Here is a 13029-nt window from a genome sequence, read left to right as displayed (position 1 = left end):
CAATCACTCTTTGGTGAGATCCATTGCAATTCTCACTTTGCTTTGTTCATGTCATAGATTTTCTTCCTCAATTTCAAGTAGTAGTTGTAATTGCTAAATTCTCTTAGATCTAGAATTCAACTTTGTGTTTTGGATTTCATCAATACTTTGAGAATTTGATCCTCATTGTTGCTCTTTGATACTTGTTGTTAGTTCCTTGTGTTGCAATACTTTTAGTTCTACTTTTCTTTTCATTTTACTATGACTTTCTTTCTTGCTCATCAAATATTTGATAAAATGTCAACACTAGTTATGGAGTAGAAATTTCTCACTTGGCATAGGGTTGGACCATTAGAAGAAGTTGAATAGTTGTGTCAATTGTTGATTTGGAATTAGGGATTGCTAATTGACTTGGAGTGCACTAAAGCTAGATTCCTATGAGGTGAAGTTAGGACTTGTGACTCAAGTTGATTATTTTCATTTGACTTTCCTCTATACCTAGGGGATAACTAAATGAGGCATGGCCTAATTGTTGTCATCGTTGAAAGAACTATAAGGATAGAAATTCTAATGCCAACCCTAAGCCAAGTCTTTTAATGATTGATTGTTTGTTTCCTATTACTTTGCTAAAACTTTCAAAGAATCCTAACAAAGCTTTCTAATCAATAAGATGCACATTTTGGCAATTCCAAGGGAGGACGACTCGGGAGACTAGTACTCTCGGATATAGATTGTAGGATTGTTTGGTACGGAATTTAAGTGTCGATTAGACTATACTCACGATCATATTCATCTTTGAATTCTAAATCGGCATGCTAAATTTCGTTTATCACTATTCTGTTGAATAATAAAGAGCAGGTTTCAAAACCCCCCTTAGATCGTTTGATTTCTGAATTCTTTGAGAAGTCAGTGAAGGCGCTTGATATTTGTAATGCAAGCCGTGATGGGTTTGAGAAGATTCGTACATGGCAAAAGCATCTGGATATTGTGCTTTCTGCCTTGGGTTCGAATAAGAGAGCATTGAATGAAGGCCAGTTCCGGAGGGCAAGAAAGGCACTGATGGATTTAGCATTGTCAATGCTCGAGGAGAAAGACTTTGGATCAGTTTTTTCGCAACGTAATAGATCTTTTGGGTGTCATAACTCGAGCAAGGATCAACACTCGGCAGGGCATTCACGATCGCATTCATGGAGTGTCTCTCAATCATGGTCTGCTGCCAAGCAACTCCAGTCCATTGCAAGCAACCTTGTTCCACCTCGTGGGAATGAGATTTCTGCTACAAGAGGACTTGCAGTTCCTGTTTATACAATGAATTGTATTCTCTTGTTTGTTTTGTGGACCCTTGTTACAGCAATTCCCTGCCAGGACAGGGGTCTAAACATTCACTTTTCAGTCTCACAGCAATTTTCTTGGAGCGTGCCGGTTAACACCCTTTATGAACGGATCATGGAGGAGTCAAAGAAGTGAGATCACCGGAACTCAAATGGATTGTTGAAGGAGATATATCGAGTTGAGCTATGTACCCGTCACTTGACAGACTTGGTGGATTCACCTCAGTTTCCCTTGACAGAGGATCAGGAAATGGAAATTGAACAGGACATGAAGGAGCTCACTCATGTTTGTGAAGCTTTTAGAGTTGGACTGGATACACTGGAGCACCAAGTGAGGGAGGCATTCCAGAAGATTATGACGTGCCGAACTGAGGGTCTTGATTACCTTGGCTCATCCAGCTATGCAGATCAATGAAAATGTTGGATTGTTGAGCTTACCAGATGTACAAATTTGCGGAACATGTATATTTTTACATCTTACCAGCTTTTTGGGGAGGAGGAAGAATGAGTAGACGAGCTTAGTTGATAAATCATTTAGCTTCCTTGTTTTACATTGTATTTATATATCTGTACTTTGTATAAGAAAACATAATCACTTCATAAATATTTTATGGTTCGGTGGCTTAAAATATATATTTATACATAGCAAGTATTTTCTCACACTTATGTGAGTAAATTTCTAATGCCGAAGGTTCTGTCTGAATGATTTCCTGTTGCTAAGGTTTGGGTTAAAGTTATTAAATAGGGTTTAAAAATTTCATTTGAATGCCTGTATTATGTAAGTTGCATGTTATGTTTCTATTCTCAATGAACTGAATGTGTTGCTTATTCATAAGAAGAATGTATGATGCCTTAAAGAAACATCAGCTCGTGTTTATGAAAATGGAGACAGCCGATAGATTAAATAGAATTTATTCTCTGTTCCAGTGAGGCATGACACATGTGCATTGTGCAATGTGTTCAGATTTAATAATTTGTTTTCAGAAGAAAATTTCTTTCAACAAAATGTTATTATCATTTGTCCAAACACCTGAAACGTATAACAAACTGACAATCTATTATTTGAGTTTAATTTTGATGTATTAGTACATTTACACATTCATCCAATCATGTCTGTTTTATTGGAGGGTCATTTAAGCTAATTAGATTCATCCAATCATGTCTGTTTTATTGGAGGGTCATTTAAGCTAATTAGATTCATCCAATCATGTCTGTTTTATTGGAGGGTCATTTAAGCTAATTAGATGCACAGTGCATTAAAATTTAAATTCTTATTATTTAAATAAATTGCTTGTGTTCATGATTTGTTATAATCTTGTCTAGACTCATGAACATTTTTTGTTACTATGTATATTTCTATATTAAGTGTGTCTCACTATTACAACTATGCCAGAAATACTAGATTTCTAGCATTGTCTAATAATGGAGACAACTTCATTTGGCTCATTGGAAAGCTCAGTACACAAAGCAACAAACATTAGCCGCTTCAGATATACATGTATAAAGAAGAGACAACAGAACCAAACCATAGACAAGATCATAACAACTGCCACCAGAATAGTTAATAAAAATAACACTGCTTAACAAGGAAGGGTTAATAAACTTTGTTGTACAACATTATCTCTAGTTTTCTAAGCCTGCAGCAAATCTAACAATATTATATATACTTGTCAGATATGATACAATAAATATTTGTTTTTGTTCTTTGTAATTGTACATGCCTGATTTAATTTACATTATTCTGCCCTTGCATAAATGCAAAAGCTCAGGTCCTTTAGCAGAGTACAGGGAACACTAGTTAGCAAAAAAGGCTATATTCCCCTTCCATGCAAGGCCTGTTGCTCCACACATGCCACAAGATTTCCCATGTAAGCAAAATGCGGGCACATTTTTTGGAGGATTATGATTCAGATTGCGAGAATCAAGCCGGATGCCATGGAGTTTTGACATTTGACGGACTTGAATTCAGCATCTCTTGGCTGTTTCAATTACACTGCTCTGAAAGCCTTCTTCGGTCGACCTATCTGTTTTGCTAAAGTGACAAAATGGCCTGAATTATGGAAATTCAGTTGTTTACTATCTGAACAGCTCTGGAAAAGACCACATTATGAACTTGGCGAAAATGTCGGACTCCAAGAACTCAATATGTGCAGTGCGTCCAATAAGTGTGTTTAAGTTTCTGCCATAGCAAGCCGTGTTGAAGTTGACATCACATCGGATTACCACACGATGGTCAGAGTCACTTTGGATTTGGCCCAACAAATTATTTAGCATCTCATGGAAGATTTTCCCTCTTTTAGAGGAATCCAAGGAAGCCGCTGAACTCGGTTCAATTCTGGCAGAATGATACGGAACATAACCATCCTGAAATGCAATGAGCATGGGAATTATATATCATTTGAAATAGTAAAAGAAAAGAGTAGGTAGATATAATCTCCAGATGTTTTGTCTTTATTTGCCTCTGACATAAGAAAATGTATTTTGGGATCTATTAAAAGCCACTGGTTCCGAACAAGCCGTAAATCCAAATGATTTCCCTGTAATATTTGAGTAACAAAGTGCATGCTTAGTCACAATGATGGAACAAGATGGAAAACAATAAACTGCTGAGTAAACACCTATGTATTAAATTGAATCGAAGCAAATTTCTACTTTGTAACAAAATCAGGTAGTATCCAACCTAAAAGTCAAATCACTGACAATTGTTGCACTAATAACAAACTAGGAAGACCTAAATATAACTGGACAATTCAAAGAAGGAATGAACAACTGATCTATTATAAAAAATTATCAATTAAGTTACCTAGCTTGTTCTGGGGAATGAACTGGCGTCTCTATCCCCACTTTACCCAAACCTAGAATTTCAATTTATTTTACATTAACAAAGTGGTTGATTAACAACTAAATAAACAATGATATTGATGGAATCATCAAATGACAGTGTGATCTAGCGAAGTGGGTGAGCCAGAATATAAGGATTCTTTGTGGCAATGAAAAGGGAAGAAAACATCAGCGTCACGGTTTCAAGTTTCAACTAACTTGGAACAATAAAATCCTACCTTTGTTAGAACTCACCAAATCATGAAGCAGCTTCTGATTGCGCGAAGGAGGCTGGCGGCGACACTCGAAGCAAGAAGACGACGAGCCCCTGAACCTGCTGCTTCTGCCGCCGGCGACGAAGAGCGCAACGAAGGCGCGCGCGACTATGTGCAAGACGATGACGAGACAGAGAGCAACGACAACGCCACGGTGAGAGAGATTAGAGAGACCGAGCTCCAGGGGGAGAGAGAGAGAGATACGAAGGGGAGGGAAGAACTTGAGAAGATGAAGAAGATTTTTGAAACTCAGAAACAATTTTTTATTCGAAGAACTTGACAAGATGAAAAGGATTTCTGAAACCTAGATTTCAAAAATAATTTTTTTAGATATATTTTTGTTTCGTTTAATTTTTTAATTTTAAAATTTGATTAATTTAAAAGGATATTTTTGTCTCATCAAATAAAGAAAGGATGTTTAAGTCTTTTTATAAAATTAAATAAATAAATGTTCTTTATTTTTATTTAATTAAAAGGGTATTTTAGTAAAAGTGGTGATATACTATATATTTAAAAAAGAAAAAATTAAATGCTAACGTAGAAAATAAATTCCACATGGCTTATTGTTATTTGTCCATATCTTAAACGTATCGGTACGTATTAATTTATCATCGTACCGTAACAATCACCATAAAATATAACCTTAATTTTAATTATATTTTTGTGTTATCAAAATTTCATCCATGGCAAAGAATTTGGCACAAGCAAACTTGGTCTCAATCTGCTGCGAGCATTGTCATTAATCCACACATGCAAAACAAACAAGAGAAAACCCTCCCACTCAACTAGGATTCAATCTGCCCCGTTTGAATTACCGAAACTGTTATTATGGAATCATCGTCTCCGATTTCCGAATCCCAAACGGACCCTCTCTCAACCCCTTCCTTCTCCTCTCTCAACGATCTCTGTCATGACCTTACCTCCCTACAAGACCTCGCCACTCGCGGCGCGTGGCGCTCCGTCATCGACAAGGTCTCACGCGCCAGGGCCCTCAACCTCCTTCAAAACCCTCACGACCATCTCACCTACCTTGCCTATAATGCCCTTGCCTTCGCTAAACTGCGTCGTTTCAACGAAGCCTCCGCAGAGCTTGATTCCATGGAGGACCTCGATAGCCACCATTACCGCTACGAAACCTATCCCAAAATCTACCATAACCGAACCGGTTCCATGGTCCCCATCTCCCTTCGCTGGCTCCACGCTCTTCTTCCCATCAAATTAGGGCACAGAAATCAAGGTGTGGATCGCCTTTACACTCTTCTCGATTTTGTTCGCCAGAAGATCAGGGACAAGGAGACGAGCAATCTGCAAGATTCGGTTCAGATCTGGAAGAAGAGAGAGGTATTCGTTGTGAATTGCATAATTGGGAACCATTTGAGTCACAAGGAGTTCACCGTGTGCTTGAGCTTGTTGAAGGAGCTGCTTTCGCGTGACTCTTTGGATCCATTGCTGGTTTCGCAGCTTGGCTATGTTCAGTTGCAGATTGGGGACTTGGAAGGTGCAAAAGTTTCGTTCTCCAAGGTTGAGGGTTTGGTAGAGGAAGCAAAGAAGGGTAATAACAATGGTTCGTTGTTGTTGAGTGAGATTGAGATGATGAACCTTGTGAATAGAAACAAGGCTTTGGTGTATTTGGTTGGGAAGGATTATGTCTCCGCTGTTAGAGAGTATGAGGAGTGCATTGAGAGGGATGGTTCTGATGTTGTTGCCTTGAACAACAAGGCATTGTGTTTGATGTATCTGAGGGATTTGTCTGATTCCATCAAGGTACTTGAGAATGCACTTGAGACGGTTCCCACCGTGGCACTCAATGAGACGCTTGTTGTAAACTTGTGTAGCATGTATGAGCTGGCCTATGTGAATCATTCGGATATTAAGAGGACACTGAGCAATTGGATCGCTCGTGTCGCCCCCGACGACTTTGATGCAACTTGCACTCGGACATGAGGTACTTTTTATTTCATATGCAATTTGCACTATCCAACTGTAATTGATGAGTTTGTGAATTTTTGTTGATAATTGTGGTGCTATGGTAGTTTGATGAAATAAATAGATGAAACTTTATATTGATATACTGCTCCGAGTTAGTATATCAGGTAGAAGTGTGATGTCTTATTGACTGAGAGATATGGAACTTACAGAGGATTGATTTAATGATTTATTAGTAGGTTATTGGTTATTTACTTATTTATTTAGGTATCTATAAATAGAGGAGTTCCTTTTATTAAATCATTAGAGAATAATTAGTAAACAGGTGGAGTTTTTTACATTTGAAGCCAAGAGGAACCAAACTTTTCTCAAAATTCTTAAAAATGCTAATTGGTATCTTGATGCATGATGGAGTAGCTAATTGGTGTATTTGGGAAATTTAGAGGGTGTTAACTGTTATCCTCTGTATCTCGTGTAATATTATTCTCTAAATGTTAATAATATCTCTCAACTTGTGGTGGCATACCCTTACACTGGTTCATCAGGAGGGAAATTAATGTAACTGATCAACAATGCTTAGTTATGATATGCTTGGTAATCAAGGGAGTTTAGACCCAAAAAATAATAATAATAATAATAATAATAAGCGAGGACAAAACACGAAAACATGTCTCCGTCCCATGGAAATCCATTGTCATCCCTACTCGTGGGTGGTGGCTTCTACAGAACACTCGAAAAAGAGATGGAATGACAATATTAGCGAATTATTTGTTTAAAGCAAATTTAAAATTATTCATCTTCCATTCTAATTTTTGCTCCATTTCAAATTTTACTTCCATTTAAACTATATCCACTTATCTCCTATAACTCGATATATGTATTTCTTTTACTGTTTGTGTCAGTTTGCTGAACATCTTAAGTGACACCATAGTCCACAAGAATGCTAATTGGCTAATATGATAAGTTTATGAAATTATATTAAATCAAAATCAAATTGAGAAAAAATCTTGAAACATTGAAATCCCTCGATTTAGAGTTGATTTGATCTATTTTCATAAACTTTTTCATAAACTTATTCTATTAGCCGCTAACAAGGACTACCACTAGGTGTGTGTCATGGTGTACCACATCAACAAACTCTTATACTGTTAGCAATAGAAGTGACAAAATGAATACTAACATAACTAATTTAAAATTTTTGAAAAACGAATTTGATTAAAAAAAATTTCAAAAATCAATTTATAAAATAAATTATTTTTTAGAGACTAATTTAACCATTTAAAATGACAGTGGACTAGTGGAGAACAAAAAACTTTTTATCTAAGCAAAAATGAAAAGCACAAGACATTCGAATGTAAAACATAAATTAGATGACTAGACGATTTACTACAAAATCTTTAAACGCAAATTGCTTGCAACAATAACATGACATTAGTTATTTATTCGCGTCTTCGAATTATATATATATATTTCGATTAATTTAATGTTAATCAGGCTACTCAAATTAAAGCATATATCTAGACCTGATGAATATCTACAAAATATTTACAAATCACTATTAAAAAAGTGACTGAAAAAAACTTTAACCTGCGTATTTGTGTATTGTGGGTTATGCAAGCTGATTTTTTTTATATATATAAATAAAATAATTTTTTTTATTTATCAATATACATAATTTTTAAAATATTTAACAATTCCTAAGATGCAGTGAATATAAATGATATGAATAGCTTGATTCTATTTTTCTGGTCATTTTTTATTATTTTACATATTAATTTTTTCTTTTATAGAAAGATAGAAACAAAAAACATGTTTCAAATAACAACGAAGGAAAAGAAGAATATAGAGCAAATGAATGGCCTCTTTCCTAATTTCAAAATATGGCCGAATAATCCTTTGAATGGCCCCCTGAAATTCAAACCGTTCTGTAGTTGTACTATCTGAGTATCTGCTGTCCTTGCACTATCCTTGATTGCAAAATCTGTAGTCATGATTTAATCATAGTCCTTTGATGGTACTATGTGAAATCAATACATTTCACTCCAAAATTTGATCTTTTCTCTCCAAACGAGCTGATACTTTTGTGCTTTTGATCCAATGTGGATAAAAACTTTCTTCCAAATGTGTGCTATACCCGATCTACTATCAAGGTCCATATAGCAGCAGCAATGTTTTCAACGTTTGTTCAAAAACTGATTTTTTTTTCTTTTCTATTGGGCTACACAAATAATACCCACCTCAAACACATAATGGCTTCTAAACCCAACCAACATGTTTGTCAACATAATAAAAAACAACTGTTTTTTTACCAAAAAAAATAAAAAATAAAAAACAATTGTTTTCTAAACTCAACATTAACGTTTACTTTCGTTGAACAATTTAGTTTTCATTTAATTTGATCTGTTCAATCGAAAAGTTTGTTTTAGACTTTTTTTAGAGAGTGTTTTAGAATTTTTTAAACTCTTCAAGATTATTTTATACTTCACTATTCGAATTAAATTGGAAGGGATCGTATTGTTTAACGAAAATAAATATTGGCACTATTTTTTATATTTTAAAATCTGGAAGACTAAAGTATCCGTTTTTAAAAATTTCAGAAACTGATTTGGATAATTATTCAAATATATTTTAGAGTAATTAACTAAATCAGTTCTTGAAGTTTTTAAAATCGGATACTTTAGTCTCTCAAGTTTTAAAATATACAAAAAAGTCTCGCCGAAGTTTAATTCTGTCGGTCAAATTAGTCCCCGATCAAATTATTCCATTAGTCACCAACGAAAAATACTGACCTAAAACGCTAACTCGCATACGTGACCGTTAAGTGACTGCGTGTTGCGAGGAGGACAAATCAGTCCCTGTGCTAGAAAGAAAATGATGTTTTTTTCAGAGACAAAACATAGCATTTAAAAGCTAGCTACTTTCATCCTCTTCTTCTTCCTTTTATCTTCTCACCTCCATCAACAATAGTGCAACGTCCACTGCCATCTCCATTCATAAAACACCACAGCCTCTCCACCACCAATTTTACCCTTCTCCTTTTATCTTTGTTATTCTCTCTTTCAAACCACCATATCACATATCACCACCCAACACCACAGCATAACCAACACCACCATTAACACCTTGACTGCCACTATAACCTTCACAGCATCTCTTAAACTCCACCACCATTATCAACTTCAACAACATAAAAAATTAAAACCGAATTAGAAAATTTTAAAATCCGAAATCAACATTAAATCCAAACAATCCATCACCATAATCAACTTCAACAATATCAACAATTAAATGCAAATAAAATACTCTCAAAATCCCAAATCAACATTAAATCTAAATAAATTCTTTCGATTTCTAGTCTGATGCAGCTGAATGAATTACAAATCATCTTTGTATGAATTGATTGAAGAAGAAAAGGTATAAGATAATAAAGATTGAAATGCTAATAAGTTAAAAAAAAGAAAAAGAAAATTAAAAAAGAGAGTAGAAGCATAGCACCTTGTAGCATAGAAAAACAGAGGAAGAGAATCGAAGAGGTCGATGCAATGGTGGTAAGAGTGCAAGAAAAACAGTAAAGAAAATACAACATACAGACTCAAGAAGCAAAGAGAGGAGAGTGGTGGCGCCGACAAGAGATAAAGTAGCGATTGTCCAAAAGTAGGTGGATGGCGACGACAAAATGAGATAAGATTTCTTTTAGGTCTTAGTACGTTTGTGATTTTTATCAAGGTTTTGACTCCTAGTTAATGAAATGGTAGAGAAACTGATTGTCTGATTCAGAGAGATTTAATGGTTGCTTCATACAGATGTTGAAGAAGGTGAGAGGATGAAGGAAGAAGAAGAGGCTAAAAGTATCTAGCCTCCAAACACTGTGTTTTACCCTTGGAAAAATGACATCATATTTTCTTAGCACAAGGACTTATTTTTTCTTAATTGCCATGTATGCGAGTTAACGCTCTATGTTAGCATATGTTAGCATTTTTCATTAGTGACGGACATAATAATTTGGTCAAGGACTGATTTGACCTGTGGAATCAAACTTTAAGGACTTCTTTTTGTGTATTTTAAAACTTAAAGGACTAAAGTATGACGTTAAAAATCTCAGAGACTAATTTTGGATAATTACTCTTTTTTGAATTCCTAAATAAGCAAATGTGTTTATATACAAATTTTTATTATTCTTTTATTTTGTTTACAAATTCTGGGAGAAAAGATATATGCCTCAATTAAGAGGACTTTGGTTTCATGCATTTGTTAAAAGAAGGAATAGCTTATTAAATCACATACTTTGGTACCGAGTAACATGAGTTTTGGTCAATTTTGACCAACATATCGTCACGCGCAGACTCCCGAAATCAAATATCCCAGAATATGGATTTAACTTTGTTTGTTTTGATACTCTCATTACTTCTAGATTCGATTTCATTTACTTAGTTGATTAGTTCATTATTTTTTAAAAATAAAATATTTAATTAAAAGATAATTTGGCGGGGTTAAAAAATTTGTTGACGGTGCAATAATTGCTTGTGAAACGGTGCATTAGTTAAAGAAAAGAAGAGTTCTTGGGATGCTTATCAAGTTAGACTTCCAAAAGGCCTACGACAAAATTTGATAGTACTTTGTAAATAAAGTTTTAAAGAGTATGAGATTCGAAGAAAAATAGAGGAGTTGGATCCAGATGTGCATTACAACGACTTCTATGTATGTGCTTATTAATGGAACAACAACAAGGCTGTTCAAACTGCAAATAGGCTTACAACAAGGTGACCTCCTCTCTCCTTTCTTATTCATATTAGTAGCAGAAGTAACGAATAGCATGCTAATTAGATTGAAAGAAACAGGGAGAATCAAGCCTCTTGAAGTAGAAAAAAAAAAAGAATTCATGTATCTCACTGTGGATGATACAATTCTTTTTTGCCCTTATGATGTGGATACTCTGATGAATTATAGGAGGATCCTACAAGGATTTGAGTTCATGTTTGGCTTGAAAATAAACTATGAAAAATTAGTGGTGATAAAGTTAAATTGTAAGGATGAGTGATGCGTGAGCATCCTTCCTATCTTTTCCTAGTAAATTTGCATCTAATTTGTTGAGTTTAATAAAGAATTAATTATCTTTTAGCCAATATGGATGCTACTTTGAGTCTTTTGCAATTTTATGTATTTTAGGTAGCATTCGGCTGGATATAATGGAGTTTCTGCAGCACAAGAACAAAAGGAGATGGCTGTGAGGAGCGACGCGCACGCGTGCCTGACACGTGCACGTGATTTAGAGGTATCCATGGTGACGCGTGCACGTGACTGACGCGCACGCGTGATTTGAAGATTTGCTCAGCGAAGCGTACACGTGACCGACGCGTCCGCGTGACTCGCAGAAAAGACCATCGACGCATACGCGTGACATGCGCCACGTGCAGAAACGCAGAAAACGCTGAGGGGTGATTTCTGGGCCCCATTTTAGCACCTAAGATAGTTGCGGATCCAGTGAAGCCAAGTGGTCCCTACGTTACAAGACGCGGAGTAGTTAGTTAATTCTGATTTAAATTCAAATTTGATTTTAAAATAAGAAAAGATATTATCTTAATTTAAAATATTAGATTTTAAATTAATTAGGATTAGTTATAAAAAGGGGAGACTTCTCTTCTATTAGGTACATTCCATTAGGGGATTCCATTAGGGAATTCTATACAAATTTACATTTCACATTTCATGAGCAACTAATCTTCCACTGTTAAGGTTAGGAGCTCTGTCTATTTGTATGGATTGATTTTATTGCTTTTTTTATTTTAATTTATGTATGGATTTATAATTTAAGAATTGTTTTCGCTCTTTATTTTATGAATTTGGGTGGAACGAAAGTATGACCCTCTTTCTATTTGAGTTCTTATAAAACTTGGAAAAGCTCTTTACTTGAACAACAGCTTGAAAACAATTTCTCCTAAATTTTAATTATTTGGATTTAACAGGATACATGACATATAATCCTCTTATTTTTGGGTAATTAGAATTTTTGTGGTATATAAATTGGAATTTGAACTTCACCTTCTAATTGGAATTAATTGACCAAGGAATTGGCAGTTAATAAATTTTAGAAGAGACTAGAAAGGTCTAAGGAATTAGGGTCTAGTCACATATAGTTGCCATAAATTAAATCCTACATGATTAAAATAGTTAGTAAGAAAAATTAATCCGAAAAAATAGATAACTCTGAAGCCTTAACTGTTTTCTCCATAATTTATTCCCAACTTATTTATTTGTCTATCCTTTTGATATTTTGAGTTCGAACTTAAACCTTTTGAATATCTCAAAACCCTTTTCTGCTTGCCTAACTAAGCCAATCAATCAATTATTATTGCTTGATCTATCAATCCTCGTTGGATCGACCCTTACTCACGTAAGGTATTACTTGGTACGACCCAGTGCACTTGCCGGTTAGTAGTGTGGGTTGTAAAATACCGCACCAAGTTTTTGGCGCCGTTGCCGGGGATTGACTATGATTAACAACTATTAGTTGTTTGGTTGCTTTGATTAGGCATTTTATTTTTAATTTTATTAAAATCTATTTTAATAAAATTTCGAAAAAAAATAATATATATTTATTTTGATTTATTTTTTTTAAAAAAAATTCCTCTTAATTTTTGAAATTAAGTTTGGTGTCATCGTAGTAATTTTTTTCTAAAAAAATAAAAAATAATAATAAA

General features: G+C 34.8%; 2 protein-coding genes and 1 pseudogene across 2 annotated transcripts in view; 2 read left to right on the top strand and 1 right to left on the bottom strand.

The window, feature by feature from the left end:
• The window catches only part of LOC107469224 (protein ROH1-like), a 47159-nt pseudogene extending 45230 nt beyond the window's left edge, over positions 1-1929 (top strand).
• Positions 1930-5099: 3170 nt separating this feature from the next.
• On the top strand, positions 5100-6854 carry LOC107469243 (uncharacterized). Its single transcript, XM_016088620.3, has one exon. The coding sequence runs from the start codon at positions 5234-5236 to the stop codon at positions 6347-6349; it is 1116 nt and encodes a 371-aa protein (XP_015944106.1). The 5' UTR covers positions 5100-5233; the 3' UTR covers positions 6350-6854.
• Positions 6855-9403: 2549 nt separating this feature from the next.
• LOC127742838 (uncharacterized) overlaps positions 9404-13029 on the bottom strand; it is a 46471-nt gene continuing 42845 nt past the window's right edge. Inside the window, exon 3 of the mRNA XM_052255567.1 lies at positions 9404-9508. Within this exon, the coding sequence (XP_052111527.1) occupies positions 9404-9508 (105 nt within the window). The remainder of the gene's footprint in view (positions 9509-13029) is intronic.

The sequence above is a fragment of the Arachis duranensis genome, chromosome 10 (genome assembly GCF_000817695.3).
Source record: "Arachis duranensis cultivar V14167 chromosome 10, aradu.V14167.gnm2.J7QH, whole genome shotgun sequence".
NCBI classification, from domain to species: Eukaryota; Viridiplantae; Streptophyta; class Magnoliopsida; order Fabales; family Fabaceae; genus Arachis; species Arachis duranensis.
This window is presented reverse-complemented; position numbering and strand designations above follow the sequence as displayed.